The following is a 17,249-nucleotide window of genomic DNA, read 5'->3' on the forward strand; positions in this document are numbered from 1 at the left end:
TCAGTATCAAAGGCATATAATTTTTTAGGGTAATATGCCATACTGCTTTTGGAACTACAATTGTCATCAAGTGGCAAGCATCTGTAAACATAAAAATTATGTTGACAATTGCAAGGAAGCAGTTCTTCATGTCACATATAAAATGGTAAAGGTGTTGGCTCTAATATCTATAACAAACTATGTGAATCAGAAAACAATATGTTGTGCTTGTGAACTTGCATTCAAATGCTCAACATGAGTTTTAGTCTTTGCATGGGCATAGGTGAGTGTTCTTTCAATATTGTCTTGAATTTGTTGCTCAGAGTCCTCTAGCTCTCTGTTGAGGTTAACTGTTCATGTCTGTTTTAAGATATAGTAGGGAAAGAGGTGACAAATTTGGGTAATCAGATGAATGGTGCAACATTGCAGTTTTGTTTCTATTGGGAAGTTTAATAACATACCATGATAGACATCATCACTTGTTGTTCTACCTGAATGCAGAAATTATTTGTGAATGATGTCACTGCCCTCGAAAAACATTTTCTCCATCTTTGTTTTCTGAAAGCAAGTGGTTGTAACCAATTATTGTGATTATCAAAGATCACTAATTTGAAAACAGTTACTATGTTTTCAGCTAGTTGACATGTCTTTGCATACATCAAATTTGTGACACTGAATAGACATACACTGAAAAGAAAAAAAAAACTGTGTGCTTATTTTACTGTCTATACTATTCCATGGGAATACTAACAGAATTTCCAGGCCAAGCAGCCTAATAATTTATAAAAGTATATTTAAAGATGTATAATAATATTAATATGAAGACAACATCTCTTGCTTCCAGCTCATTTCTGCATGTTCTGTGATATAATCATTGTATATACTTTTTTAAAAAAATTTGCATTTGAACCTTACTATTTGGTCACTGAAATTGTTGTAGATACATATGGAAAATAGTCTATCTTGTTTAATTCAGGGCAGATCACTACTCACTAAATAAGAGTCAGTGTTAACGGTAAACTGGTGAATAAAAAGGACAATATCTTTGCTAATAATTAGTATGAAGTCCTTCTTCAGAGTTCTCAAAGAGTTATCTGATAAACTTAACATATTGTCATCCTTTTTACATGCTCTCTATTTCTCTGTTTGGTGAGTCGTCCTACAATCTATCCTCATATTCTAAAATATGTTCTGTCCTGGGTTTTCGTCAGTTCATCTTTGTATTCTGCACTCATGTTCAGCATCAACATTCTTTTAAACATGGATGAAGGCCAGAATTTCTTATAATCTCGTTTGTTTTAGAACAACACTTATGTAGTATGGAGAATGTACCTATGATTTCAATCGTTCAAACTGAATCAGATCATTGTTATGAAATTCTTGAGTGGTTTACAGCATGATCAGACTTGTCAGTGCAATACAGTCTCTTCACTGCAAATATAACCTGGTGTCTCTGATGCTATTATTATTATCTTTTAATAAAGCTACAAGAATATCAATAATATAATTTCTAATGTATCATTTCTTTCTCTTTTTTGCCTCTTTGACATTACTTTCAATTTCTCATCAGCACTGAACTGTAATAAATCACCCCTCCAAAACTTAAGTACCACATTAGTTGACATCAGTAGATGCTAAGTTAGGCAACAAATTTATTGCTTGAGAATTATCTAGTGCAAGGTGTAATTACATAATTCTCTGTAGATTTGCTTCTGCAGTTGAGTTTTGTGGCTCAATACACATAATATTATCCTTTTGTGTAGCAATAGTATTGTAAAACATTTTCAATATGGAAGATATTTTTTTCTCTTGCATTTAGCTTTTTGTTACATTTTAGAAGTACAATAAATGTAATATGTTCCTTCTTCACTGCACTTTTTAGCCTCTACTACATGTTTCTTAGTTTGATTTTACTTAGAGAGATGTATGTACTGTGTATGCATTTATTGAGCATTTTATGATAATGTAGTTGTATTTAATCCTTAGTTCATGTTTCCTTTGTATAGATTCTTGGTGTAAGACTTAGCAGGGAAATATAGCTGAAACAGAATTTTTATGTCTTTACTGGAATTCAGACATAATAAAATATTTTAATGGAAATGTGCACATATTTTCTTACACAGTATAACACAGAGTAGTGATATAAATTGAAATCTTGTAGAAGCCATGTGAAAAGATAGACAGTGTTGTGTACCAAGTGAAATGGTATGTAAGGGTTCATAACTTCCAGTCAGATGTTATCAATACTAAAATTTGTGCCCTATTGAGAAAAATGAATAAATGAAAAAATAGACAAGAATAGACAAAAGAACTGTTCTCCCAAAAAGACTGTTGCATTGTAGCCAACAGATACACCAAAAAAGTACAATATATCAGTTGCAAACTTTATTTTACTCTCTGTTGTGAAATATTTTATTTAGCATAACTATCTGCAGCACTTTCCAGTTTTTCCAGAAGTTACAGCTTCCTTTTTCCATTATGTCCACTGGTTCATAGTTTCTCCAACAAATGAAATGAATTTAAATTAAAAAAAAAATTTACAAGAGGTGACACAGTTCAAAAAGCTAAGCTAGGAAGAATTAACAATCAGTGAAATCATCACATGGATCAAAAATAGTACGTTGGTAGCTCAGTTCTGTTTATTTATGCAGATGTTCAACAAATGAACACTTTTGCTTTTTTGCAACTCCTGATGTGTTACATTAATTGCATACACAACTGCTTATTTACCAGTGAAGTTCAGTTGCTATGGAAGTACAGGATATGAGATACTGTCTTTATTGTATTTTCAATATGTGGAACCCATATGGGATACTGAATGGTAACACATTTTTTATAGGCTAATGGTAGGAAGTACAATTTTGTTCAACTGGATTATGATACTGTCTATTAATGGAACTGTATGGAGTCCTGAAATTTTTTAAACAAATAACTAATAAGATTTTTATGAATATAAAAATTCTGTTCAATGGCTTCCCAGAGTTTTAGTTTTAGGATGCATAGTACTTTTATTTGATTTAGAACATACTTATGTGTGTAGATGTAAGAAAAGGGAAGTTCAATACAGAATTCCTTTAGAAAGAGGAAAGGAAATTCAGGGAAAGGCAGCTAGGACTTATGTGAAGAAAATTCTTCTTGTTTAAACACAGAAATGGTGACCAACACTTGCTTAAAAGTCTTATTAACAATCATTCAGCACTGACTTTAGTTTCCTTTTTACAGGTGAAGCAGGCAGGGAGAAAGAGGAGGCATGTAAGTAACCCATATATTTCTTCTAGTAAGTAACTCTATCTTACTGTAGAAAATAAAGTTTATGTCTCCTAATAATCAATATATTTTCATATGTGTAGAACAGTAACGTTTGCAGAAACAACAACAAATTACATGACATTGTGAGACAGAAAAGAAGACCCTATTTATCATTACCCAGTGCAAGCAACATAACAGTGCTTTCATCTTCAGTAATGCAAATGACAGAAGCTGACACTTGACCTTAACAGACATTGAGAACCAAGATATAGATTTTGTGTGACAATTTCTTTTTACATTCATTTACAATTTTCATATTTGTCTTTCTTGTGAGATCTCTGACTTTCTCCCTTCGTACACAGAAACATCTTTTGGTGCCCTGAAAGATTTTGTTTGTTTTTGAGTGTAACTATGGTTCCTCAAGTCTTAACAGTTGTTAAGTATGCATTCATCGTCCGTTGTACATTTTTCCTAGCTCCTCTTTATATGTTTCATTGTTTTTAATAAAGAATTGTTTGAGATTTGCAGAGTGAACATTTAAGACTGAGTTGTATTCAAAATATTTTTGAAATTCTTATGAAATTATTATCTATGGTACAGTTTGATTATTTATGATGTTGCAATATCATTAAATCCTGGATTTTCCATTATTTCTGTTTCTGTTTCTGATATTGATAATTCTATTAATTTCATTAGCACATCCATGTCATCTACAGAAATTGCTATTTTGGAGAAGCTGTTTAGTGTCATTTATAGATCACTTATGTATGTTAATATTAGAAGGGGATCTAGACTCATGACTTGAGTAACTTTGTGTTGATGATTCCCACATAGAGTCTGATTTTTATTTCTGTGCAGCAGTGTGTTAATGTGATTCTTAATTTCTCTTATTATTATGGAGGTAATACACCATCAACCTAAGGTAGATGCCATAACACACAATTATATAGTTTCACAATTTTATGCTTGAGCTTCAGTTCTTCCATAAGATCAAATATGAGTGTTGCCAGTAGCCAGGTGGAGAGGCTGAAAACAGATTATTGTTTGACAAGTAGACTTAATTGCATTATATCTGCTTTCTCAAATAAATTTTGAAATATTGGAACTGAGTCTGTAACTAAGTATGTTTACTTATCTTCACTTTCATCATTTTATTTACTAGGCATAATGTGTGTAACTAAATAGAATGCAACACAGGTCAACATATGTTGCTGAAAGAATAAGATGAAAAACCAAGACACAGCATTTGGTTAATGGGTTTCATTTGATTTGATTTTTTATTTGGTCCTGTTGATAATATATGTACCAAGGGGGTGCTAGTAATATAGGACAAGTCAAGTGAAATAATACAAAATTGTGTGAGCATTATATGTATCATTCAAATGTTTATTTTCTATGAACAATTGATTACAAAGAATATTAAAGCCTGCATTTTACTGATATAAGTTCAAGTGAGTGCTTAAAATGTCCCTTCAATGAAAACACGTGACAGACGCATAACGTACAACAATGTTGACAGACACATTGAAACTAGCACAAACAGAGCTAGTTAAACCATGTGGAAAGGAGGCATGCTTATCTGGTGGGGAGACCAGATTTATTATCCTGGAACTTTCTAATGCACTGAAACTGTATACCAGTCCAGCACTCAGATACAAACACTTGCATATCATGCTTAGCGCTCTTACAAACTGTTCTGTCCTGAAATAAAGACTCAGTCTTCCAATATCTCTCTTCCATTTCACATTTATATACTGGTTTTTCTTGGTATCCAAACACTCACGTGAGAAAGAATAAGATAGAAAGGTAGGCAATAACCCATTTTCCAGTTCTGGACCAGCACACAGTTTCAATCTATTAGGAAGTTTTGTTACAGTGTATGTACAACTATAGGATGGAAACTTCATTCCACAGTAGTACCTAAGCAGTTCCATGCCATATACTTTCTCCCAGGCACAGCATACATTTATGATTTGTCAGGAAGTTTTGTTACACATTATATACTCCACTGCAGTGCAGAAGACATTTCTGATAAAATTATTTAATTTTCATGTAACTAAGGATATCTTGATTGCCAGATTTATATATATATATATATATATATATATATATATATATATATATATATATATATATATATATATATATATATATATATATATATATATATATATATATAACAGAGGGAAACATTCCACGTGGAAAAAATATATCTAAAAAGAAAGATGATGAGACTTACCAAACAAAAGCGCTGGCAGGTCGATAGACACACAAACAAACACAAATATACACACAAAATTCAAGCTTTCGCAACAAACTGTTGCCTCATCAGGAAAGAGGGAAGGAGAGGGAAAGACGAAAGGATGTGGGTTTTAAGGGAGAGGGTAAGGAGTCATTCCAATCCCGGGAGCGGAAAGACTTACCTCAGGGGGAAAAAAGGACAGGTATACACTCGCACACACACACATATTCATCCACACATACAGACACAAGCAGACATGTCTGCTTGTGTCTGTATGTGTGGATGGATATGTGTGTGTGTGCGAGTGTATACCTTCCACGTAGGAAAAATATATCTAAAAACAAAGATGATGTGACTTACCAAATGAAAGTGCTGGCAGGTCGACAGACACACAAACAAACACAAACATACACACAGAATTCAAGCTTTCGCAACAAACTGTTGCCTCATCAGGAAAGAGGGAAGGAGAGGGAAAGACGAAAGGATGTGGGTTTTGAGAGAGAGGGTAAGGAGTCATTCCAATCCCGGGAGCGGAAAAACTTACCTTAGGGGGAAAAAAGGACAGGTATATATTCCCACACACACACATATCCATCGAGGACGAGGGGATGTGGGTTTTGGGGGGGAGGGTGGGGAGTCGTTCCGGTCCCAGGAGCGGGGGGACTTGCCTTGGGGGGGGGGGGGGGGGGTTGGTATGCGTTCGCGTGCACACACACGTGTCCGTCCACGCATATGCAGACACAGGCAGCGCTTTCGTTCGGTAAGTCACATCATCTTTGTTTTTAGATATATGTCTGCTTGTGTCTGTATATGTGTGGATGGATATGTGTGTGTGTGCGAATGTATACCTGTCCTTTTTTCCCCCTAAGGTAAGTCTTTCCGCTCCCGGGATTGGAATGACTCCTTACCCTCTCCCCTAAAACCCACATCCTTTCGTCTTTCCCTCTCCTTCCCTCTTTCCTGATGAGGCAACAGTTTGTTGCGAAAGCTTGAATTCTGTGTGTATGGTTGTGTTTGTTTGTGTGTCTGTCGACCTGCCAGCACTTTCATTTGGTAAGTCACATCATCTTTGTTTTTAGATATATTTTTCCTACGTGGAATGTTTCCCTCTATTATAACCATATATATATATATATATATATATATATATATATATATATACACACACACAGGGTGTTTCAAAAATGACCGGTATATTTGAAACGGCAATAAAAACTAAACGAGCAGCGATAGAAATACACCGTTTGTTGCAATATGCTTGGGACAACAGTACATTTTCAGGCAGACAAACTTTCGAAATTACAGTAGTTACACTTTTCAACAACAGATGGCGCTGCGGTCTGGGAAACTCTATAGTACGATATTTTCCACATATCCACCATGCGTAGCAATAATATGGCGTAGTCTCTGAATGAAAGTACCCGAAACCTTTGACAACGTGTCTGGCGGAATGGCTTCACATGCAGATGAGATGTACTGCTTCAGCTGTTCAATTGTTTCTGGATTCTGGCGGTACACCTGGTCTTTCAAGTTTCCCCACAGAAAGAAGTCACAGGGGTTCATGTCTGGCGAATAGGGAGGCCAATCCACGCCGCCTCCTGTATGTTTCGGATAGCCCAAAGCAATCACATGATCATCGAAATATTCATTCAGGAAATTAAAGACGTCGGCCATGCGATGTGGCTGGGCACCATCTTGCATAAACCACGAGGTGTTCGCAGTGTCGTCTAAGGCAGTTTGTACCGCCACAAATTCACGAAGAATGTCCAGATAGCGTGATGCAGTAATCGTTTCAGATCTGAAAAATGGGCCAATGATTCCTTTGGAAGAAATGGCGGCCCAGACCAGTACTTTTTGAGGATGCAGGGACGATGGGACTGCAACATGGGGCTTTTCGGTTCCCCATATGCACCAGTTCTGTTTATTGATGAAGCCGTCCAGGTAAAAATAAGCTTCGTCAGTAAACCAAATGCTGCCCACATGCATATCGCCGTCATCAATCCTATGCACTATATCGTTAGCGAATGTCTCTTGTGCAGCAATGGTAGCGGCGCTGAGGGGTTGCCGCGTTTGAATTTGTATGGATAGAGGTGTAAACTCTGGCACATGAGACGATACGTGGACGTTGGCGTCATTTGGACCGCAGCTGCAACACGGCGAACGGAAACCCGAGGCCGCTGTTGGATCACCTGCTGCACTAGCTGCGCGTTGCCCTCTGTGGTTGCCGTACGCGGTCGCCCTACCTTTCCAGCACGTTCATCCGTCACGTTCCCAGTCCGTTGAAATTTTTCAAACAGATCCTTTATTGTATCGCTTTTTGGTCCTTTGGTTACATTAAACCTCTGTTGAAAACTTCGTCTTGTTGCAACAACACTGTGTTCTAGGCGGTGGAATTCCAACACCAGAAAAATCCTCTGTTCTAAGGAATAAACCATGTTGTCTACAGCACACATGCACGTTGTGAACAGCACACGCTTACAGCAGAAAGACGACGTACAGAATGGCGCACCCACAGACTGCGTTGTCTTCTATATCTTTCACATCACTTGCAACGCCATCTGTTGTTGAAATTTGTAGCTACTGTAATTTCGAAAGTTTGTCCGCCTGAAAATGTACTGTTGTCCCAAGCATATTGCAACAAACGGTGTATTTCTATCGCTGCTCGTTTAGGTTTTATTGCCGTTTCATATATACCAGTCATTTTTGAAACACCCTGTATATATATAGTATGTCTCGTTTGGTAAGTCACAGCATCTTTCTTTTTAGGGTAACAAAAATACTTTCCTTGGTTTAAATTGGTGATTGGTATTTGCTATTAGACAGTATTCCCATTCCTGTTCAGAAAACTGTTACTTTTTTATGATGTGTGTCAAATCTAAGAAGTATAATAAAAGAATCTTACTAATGTAGTGAGTTTTTATTTAATGTTCATATGTGATTTAATATTTCTCAAATATTCACACTCAGGTTACCGAGATTAGTAGCACCAAAATGAGGCATGCATTAAGGTGACAAGCTGGAGGTACACAAATCTATACATATTGTGTGGAAAGTGTATTGTCACATCATGATACATTGTTGGTTACATCTTAAATGCATGCACAGTTCTGAAACAATCAAGTAGAGTGATATTGGTAAATGCCTGCACAACAAAACAATAGTATGTCAAAAAATTTTGTCTTCAGTGGTGTTTACAATGAGCTGGATTTTAATATCCAACATTGATTCAGATTTCTTGTACAGCCTGAGTATTGATATGGAACAAAGGTCAGAGATACTTGGGCTTCATACCACATCTGCAGCTTGCTCTCATGGAGAGTGCTACCACAATCTCAGGCATATCATATGTTTCTGCCCACTGGCAGGACTGAGTCCATAAATATCACTGTCCCTCATTTGTCCAGCAGTTTTCACTATTCTCTGAGGACTTTTATACACATTGTTGAAGTTTGAGTCTCTGATCTTGCCTCTGTGTACAGTTTTTGATTTGAATTGCTCCTGGAACTATTTGCACACTGTTTATGAGTGTTGCTGTGCTCTGGAACTTGCATATGCCTCGATGTTCACTTTATGAACACAGCCATCATTCAGAACAGGAACTGCCTGGTTGTTCCCCATCTCCACATACCTCCAATGTGAATTATGATAAACTGAGTTCTACATACACCAAAATTAGAGAGAAAAGTGGCAATGAGGACTTTCTCAACACACACCTATTCATTGTGAGATACGGATCTTGTTTCTAAAGCTGTGTCAACAACAGTTGCTGCTGCAACATCAGTTACAGCAACAGCAGGAATTACTGTTACAGATACTATAAAATCAAAATTATTCATCAGCTGCAGTGACAGTGTCATCACCTTCTCCTCAACCATTTGCTTGTTTTGAGAAGGTAAATGAGATTTGGGAGGTCTGTTTACCATTTTTTGTTCTTCACTGCGAGGCAAGTCAGATAACTGATGATGAATGTTAAAGTGCACCCTTATTGCCTTCTAGTTACAAATTGTACGTAGTTGAGTAGAAACTATGTCCACTCTCAAACCCCAGTAGTTTGAGTTTTTGTGATGTTTGAAGTTTGCTGACACACTATTGTGATCACCAGTTTCAGTTAGGCTAATATTTAATCAATGTGTTTAACAACATAAGAAAACATATACAGAATAGGCTACTTGTTTGCAAGGCTTAGCACACAATTGTGATTTTTCCTATCAATAGTGTGGTGCATTGTATGCAGAATCATTAATCTTTAAGTTTAATATATGTCTGTTCCCTTACTGTGAAGGTAGTGCATAGGCTTTGAAGTCATCTCATCCAACCCTGAATGACATGCTAAAAAATTGCCAAAGCTCATGATGTAACAGCATCAGTGCGAGCTATATTTTGTGATACTTCTGGTGTCAACTTTCTTAATAGTCATTATGTCCTACAGTCAACTGAAGGCAACTTACCAAAGTCATCATTTGATATACCCAGCATTGGGTCAACCAGTGATCCACTGAGTGTGATTCAGTAGTTACAGCTGTTGTTATCAGTCCACTGGCCTCATCTTTGGTAGACACAGACAAACAGAAGCCCTTTGTTCACCGTTGGTGAAACGTGTAAAATATATTCCTCCATATCATTGTCAAAGATCCCAGAAAAGTTAATGCAATCAAATCCTGTCCAGATTGCAGACCAAGGCATTGATGCTGTCGCTGCCCTTTGCATGATATCACTTGTTTTGTGTGCTACTAACCAGGACATTTAGTGTGTGCCTTGGCAGCTGTGTAACAATAGCAACAGCCACCAGTGTGTTGCTCACGATCTTCTCAATGCCCGTATCAGCAGCAGATAGGATGTAGCCGTATCAGGAAGTTAATAGAGCAATGTTATTTAAGAAGAAATTAAAAGAATTTGTGAATGACAACTCCTTCTACTCCATAGAGGAATTTTTAGATATAAATTAAGGAAAAAAAAACAAAAAACAAAAAAAAAATATTTAAAAAATAAAAAAAAAAAATAAATAAATAAAAACACAAAAAATAAAAAAGTTGTCATATTAACTTAAGTATGTTGTTAAATTAACTTAATTATGTCATGTATTGGAAAATTTGACTCATTCCACATCATTACGAAATATCGTATTCATGATCCATGGAACTAGTATGAATCTAATCTAATCTAATCTAATCTAATCTGGAATTCCAGTTTGAGACTATGACACCTAAGTCTCTGTAAGTACTGGCACATTGGCTCCCCACAGGTGCAGTATCCTAGCTGCAGAGTGGTGACAGTGGTGGACAGTCAGTCATGTTGTGAGGTCAGGTCGTAGTCCAAGGTTAGTATAAAAATGTCGCTCAATAACTAACCCTGATGGTACTAAACTTTTGGGCAACAACAAACATTTTGGCCTATAGCCACTTACGTGCATTATAGTTTTTAAATTAAAGAACAAGTGAATCTAATTTTAACCATGATTCAGTTCAAGAAATGGGATAAGGGACGTGCACAAATATAAGAAAATGTTTGAACCTGCAGTAGGTTATGCAAGAGTTCCAAGACAGCCGGCCGCTGTGTCCGAGCAGTTCTAAGCGCTTCAGTCCAGAACCAAGCAGCTGCTACAGTCGCAGGTTCGAATCCTGCCTTGGGCATGGGTATCCATGACATCCGATTATGCCATTAGAGTCCTCTCAATCACTACTAATCATGACCTGAAATCATATCCAATAACTTCCCACACCATGACTACTGTAGTAACACTGCCATGACTCTCCCAAACAATGAAATAATGTGAGCTCTTCCCAGCTCACGACCATACCCACTGCTAATGGTCATCCAACATAATGCAGAACTGTGATTCAATGTTGAACATAATGCAATGCCATTCACCAGTATTTCATGCTTCCCAGTCACTGCACCACTCCAAATACAGCTGTTGATGTTGTGGGCTAATGCCAGACTACATTGGAATGGTAATTTCCCAGTCTGGCTGCTGTAGCCATGAGCCAATAGTATGGGATGACACAAAATGTTGTAGTGAGACCATTATGTGTTCTCAGATGGCAGACACATATGTGAAATGGTTATTGTGTGCTTGGTGCACAATACAGTGATCCCCCCTGTGGTGGTCAGATGAGGTTGACAAGAAACTTGGTGATCAATATGCCTGCCCTCACATTCTGTAGCAGGCCGCTGTCACATCTGAATACGTCATCAGTCTAAATATTATACGACTCTACCAGCTGACCAATTGGAGACCCACAATGGGGCCCCTTTCAAACTCTGTCAGGTGCTGTTAATGCTGTCTCCAACATGTGCGTAACCTCTCTGTCTCCTTCACAGTGATCGCTTAACATATGATTCTTTTCCTACTCATATACCATACCAGCCCTGGTAACAAGGCTAAACACAAACAACACTAATGCACTCTGTCAGCCATTCTACCAGTTACAGAGAATTGCAACGTTAATTATTTACATAGTTAACAACAGTTTGTACATGTAGGCCTGATATTAAATTCAAATCCCTGGGGCCCAAGCCACATGGAGGCCACAGCTCTCTCAAGGGTTCAGATCACCTAGGGAGCTAAGTTGGTATACGTTGGACTGCTATTGCAAAATAAATTTTGTGCCATATAATAAATAAAAGAACGTTACCACAGCACCAGCATAATCAAACTTTCTTTCCATTTCAGTTCTTCCATTTTGTGAGTCATACAGGCCAGTTGGATTATGTTCTATTTTGTGTTTAATCTTGAATGCACTATATTTTCTATAGATATCATTCACTAAAACCACATTGTGATGGAGTCAAAAAAGTGCTTTCTTTAAAAGTTCTTGGAAATCCTATCAAAACATTTCCCCAATAAATATACATGGCAGCAGCTGTGAGATGTTGTTATAGTTTTGTATCTTTGCCAACAACATTCAGAATTCAGGTATTTCTGGTTCCATCACAAGGTGATTTCTAGGAAAACCAGTACACAGAAAATATTTTGCATTTGAGAGTAAACACAAAACAAAATATTTCCGATTGTAATAAGTAGTCCTGGAAGAATTGTGAAACAAGAAATGAAATGACGTGTTGTGGTACATTGGCCATACTGATGCTCAGAAGTGAAGAGGTAATGTTCTTCTTTTGCTTGTCTGTGGAATAGCCAAGGAGGATTTTAACCTCCTTGAGAAAGCCAACTTACATTGGAGCTCTCAAGTTACTTGATGTGATATTATGCCTTGGTCAAAGAGGCTTGGCATTCAGAGATTCAGCTCAGAAAATTGCAGATCGGCGCAAATAATGGAAATTTCCTCAGAATATTTGAACTCTTGAGTCACTGTGATCCAGTTATTGCAAAACACATTAGCAAGGTCAGAGACCGACAAGAATCTGAAAAAGTCTTTACATGTGCATTATTGGTCATGTGATATTCAGAATGAATTTATTTCTAGTTGTGCCCATCATGACAGGCGTACCATCTTGGAAGAGAAAGAAAATGAGAAGCATTATTCAGGTATTATTGCTCACGTTCTGATTCAAATCATATTGAACAAACAACATTCATTATATTTACTTCAATAAATAAATTGATATAAACAAAATAGATGAACAGTTTTTGGAATTTGTAGAGGGCAGTTAGAAAATGAGAATTACTATTGCACATTTAATTTGATCAATACTTGTGAAACACTCAATTCAGACAGGTATTCTGCAGACAAGGTTATGATAGCAGAAGTAATGTTAAAGGGTCATATAAAGGAGCTCAGACACATGTTCTTCAGTGAAATCCTCTTGTAAAATCTCTCCATGTGCTCATCAGAGCCTTGTTATATGGAGTACAAGTATCTGAGAGTTGCCAAGAAGCAGATACTTTATTCTATGAGATTGGCCTTTTTCACAGCCTGCTCAGTAACAGTAACAGTAAAAGTTCATAACGGTAGGAAACTCTGAAACAAGGTGTTGGAAGATCTTTATACACCATGTCTGATACCCATTGGAATGCTCAGATTGACATTTCAATATCAATCACAGCTCACTTGGATAAACTTACCATTGCTATTGAAACTCTCAGTAAGTTAAATTTTTCAACTGAAACACATTCTGTGATACAAGGGGTTCTGGCTTATGTCAGATGATTCAGGTGTTTAATCATAGCACCTGTTTAGATGAAGTTGTTGGCACCAGTTGACTTTTATATACAGGGTGGCCCATTGATAGTGACTGGGCCAAATATCTCACGAAATAAGCATCACATGAAAAATCTACAAAGATCGAAACTCGTCTACCTTGAAGGGGGAAACCAGATGGCGCTATGGTTGGCCCGATAGATGGTGCTGCCATAGGTCAAATGGATATCAAGTGCATTTTTTTAAAATAGGAACCCCCATTTTTATTACATATTCGTGTAGTACATAAAGAAATATGAATGTTTTAGTTGGACCATTTTTTTTTGCTTTGTGATAGAGGGTGCTGTAATAGTTGCAAACGTATAGTACGTGGTATCATGCAACATTCCACTAGTGCAGATGGTATTTGCTCCATGATGCATTACCCATGTTAAAATGGACCGTTTACCAATTGTGGAAAAGGTCAATATCGTGTTCATGTATGGCTATTGTGATCAAAATGCCCAACAGGCATGTGTTATGTATGCTGCTTGGTATCTTGGCCGACATCTTTTAAGTGTCCGGACCATTCGCCAGATACTTATGTTATTTAAGGAAACAGGAAGCGTTCAGCCACGTGTGAAAGGTCAACCACGACCTGCAACAAATGATAATGCCCAAGTAGGTGTTTTAGCTGCTGTTGCGGCTAATCCGCACATAAGTACCAGACAAATTGCACAAGAATTGGGAATCTCAAAAACATCAGTGTTGAGAATACTACATCAACATCGATTGCACTTGTACCATATTTCTATGCACCAGGAATTGCATGGCAACGACTTTGAACATTGTGTACAGCTCTGCCACTGGGCACAAGAGAAATTACGGGCCAATGACAGATTTTTTGCGCGCATTCTATTTATTGACGAAGTGTCATTCACCAACAGCGATAACATAAACCAGCATAATATACACTATTGGGCAATGGAAAATCCACAATGGCTGTGACAAGTGGAACATCAGTGACCTTGGTGGATTAATGTATGGTGCGGCATTATGGGAGGAAGGATAATTGGCCCCCATTTTATGGATGGCAATCTAAATGGTGCAATGTATGCTGATTTCCTGCGTAATGTTCTACCAATGTTACTACAAGATGTTTCACTGCGTAACAGAATGGCAATGTACTTCCAACATGAAGGATGTCTAGCACATAGCTTGCGTGCGGTTGAAGTGGTATTGAAAGCATATTTCATGACAGGTGGATTGGTCATTGAAGCACCATACCATGGCCTGCGCGTTCACCGGATCTGACGTCCCCGGATTTCTTTCTGTGGGGAAAGTTGAGGCAAATTTGCTATCGTAATCCACTGACAATGCCTGACAACATGCGTCAGCGCATTGTCAATGCATGTGCAAAAATTATGGAAGTCGAACTACTCACTGTTGTGAGGCATTTTGTTACACGTATTGCCAAATGCATTGAGGTTGACGGACATCATTTTGAGCATTTATTGCATTAATGTGGTATTTACAGGTAATCACGCTGTAACAGCATGTGTTCTCAGAAAAGATAAGTTCACAAAGGTACATGTATCACATTGGAACAATCGAAAGAAAATGTTCAAACGTACCTATATTCTGTATTTTAATTTAAAATACCTACCTGTTAACAACTGTTTGTCCAAAATTGTGAGTCGTATGTTTGTGACTATTACAGCACCATCTATCACAAAGCATAATAAGTAGTCCAACTAAATCATTCATATTTCTTTACTTACTACATGAATATGTAATTAAAAATGGGGGTTCCTATCTGGTTTCCCCCTTCAAGCTAGACAAGTTTTGTTCTTTTGTAGTTTTTTCTTTTGATGCTTATTTCATGAGATATTTGCCCTGGTCACCATCAAGGAACCACCGTGTGTGTGTGTGTGTGTGTGTGTGTGTGTGTGTGTGTGTGTGTGTGTGTGTGTGTGTGTGTGTGTGTGTGTGTGTGTGTGTGTATGTGTCTATATATTCAGTCTCCTACTCCATTAAAGTGTCAGAGCACTAGTATTCTTTCTTGATATATTTAACCTTTGCACATTCGTTCATGATTCGTCTGACTGGAATATTTGTTCTTTCAAAGCTGCAGTGAGAAACCTAAGATATGGTTTATGACTCTTTTTGTTTTACTACATTCCAAATAATTTTTATGTCATAAACATTATACATATACATATCATAATAGCTGTTACTAGTTTTCTGAAATGACAGAGGGTATTAAATTAAACATGTTTTTTCATAAAGCAGTGTCCAGTAATGTGTAGTTTTGAATTTACACTGGAATGTAATAAATGTGCTGGAAGTAATTCACTGCAAAGCATGATCTTTACAAGGGCACATCAGGCAGGCGTGCTACTGCTTCCTTTCTATGGAAATATTGTTAGTTGTCATCAGTTGACTGTAGAACATAATGACTATTAAGAAAGTTGACACCAGAAGTATCACAAAATATAGCTTGCACTGATGCTGTTACATCATGAGCTTTGGCAATTTTTTAGTATGTCATTCAGGGTTGGATGAGATGACTTCAAAGCCTATGCACTACCTTCACAGTAAGGGAACAGACATATATTAAACTTAAAGGATTAATGATTCTGCATACAATGCACCACACTATTGATAGGAAAAATCACAATTGTGTGCTAAGCCTTGCAAACAAGTAGCCTATTCTGTATATGTTTTCTTATGTTGTTAAACACATTGATTAAATATTAGCCTAACTGAAACTGGTGATCACAATAGTGTGTCAGCAAACTTCAAACATCACAAAAACTCAAACTACTGGGGTTTGAGAGTGGACATAGTTCCTACTCAACTTCGTACAATTTGTAACTAGAAGGCAATAAGGGCGCACTTTAACATTCATCATCAGTTATCAGCATGTCTTTCCCACTTTCATTGAAAAATAATGTTATTTACGAGGGCTATTCAGAAAGTAGGGGACGTTTCCATCTGAAGACACACGCCAGTCGCATGTATTTTGGTATGTACATGCTCTACAGCTCAGTTGTCATCCATCCGTGACAGCAGGAACGTCTCTGTGCATCAGTTTTTTTTTTTTTATTTTTTTTATATATATATTCAAATTTGAAATGTGTGCTGCAATCGAAAATTCTGCCAGTTATGAGATGCAGTTTGTGATACGGTTTTTGATGGCAAAACTTAAGGAAATTTACTGTGAACCGTGAGAAGTGTATGGAAACAAAGTAATGAGTGAGTGTTCTGTCTGGAAATGGTGCATTCAGTTTAAAAGTGGCTGAACCAACATTGATGATGAAGAGAAGAGTGGACGCCAAACACTGTGACTGTCAATCTTGTCGCTAAAGTTGATGAAACGGTTCGTGAAAACCATCACTTCACAATAATGGAGCTTTTGCTATATTTTCCACATGTTTCACGGACTTTGTTGTTTGATTTTGTCGCTAGGAAGCTGGGTTACCACAAATTTTGTGCATGATGGGTGCCCAAAATGCTTACAGAGCACCATAAAGAACAGCAAATTGGGGCAACGTTGACATTTCTGGAGGCCTACCACAAACATGGTGATTCATTACTGGATCGAATCGTAACCATTGATGAGACTTGGGTGAAACACATCAATTGCAAGACAAAATTACAGTCCATGGAGTGGGGGCACACAATGTCCTCCCAAAAGC

At 37.3% G+C, this 17,249-nt stretch overlaps 1 protein-coding gene across 1 annotated transcript in view; it reads left to right on the top strand.

Moving 5' to 3' along the window:
* LOC126199758 (calcium-activated potassium channel slowpoke) overlaps positions 1-17,249 on the top strand; it is an 872,527-nt gene that overhangs the window by 582,724 nt on the left and 272,554 nt on the right. Inside the window, exon 17 of the mRNA XM_049936649.1 lies at positions 3,202-3,231. Coding sequence (XP_049792606.1) covers positions 3,202-3,231 — 30 coding nt within the window. The remainder of the gene's footprint in view (positions 1-3,201; positions 3,232-17,249) is intronic.

The sequence above is a fragment of the Schistocerca nitens genome, chromosome 1 (assembly GCF_023898315.1).
Source record: "Schistocerca nitens isolate TAMUIC-IGC-003100 chromosome 1, iqSchNite1.1, whole genome shotgun sequence".
Lineage (NCBI taxonomy): Eukaryota > Metazoa > Arthropoda > Insecta > Orthoptera > Acrididae > Schistocerca > Schistocerca nitens.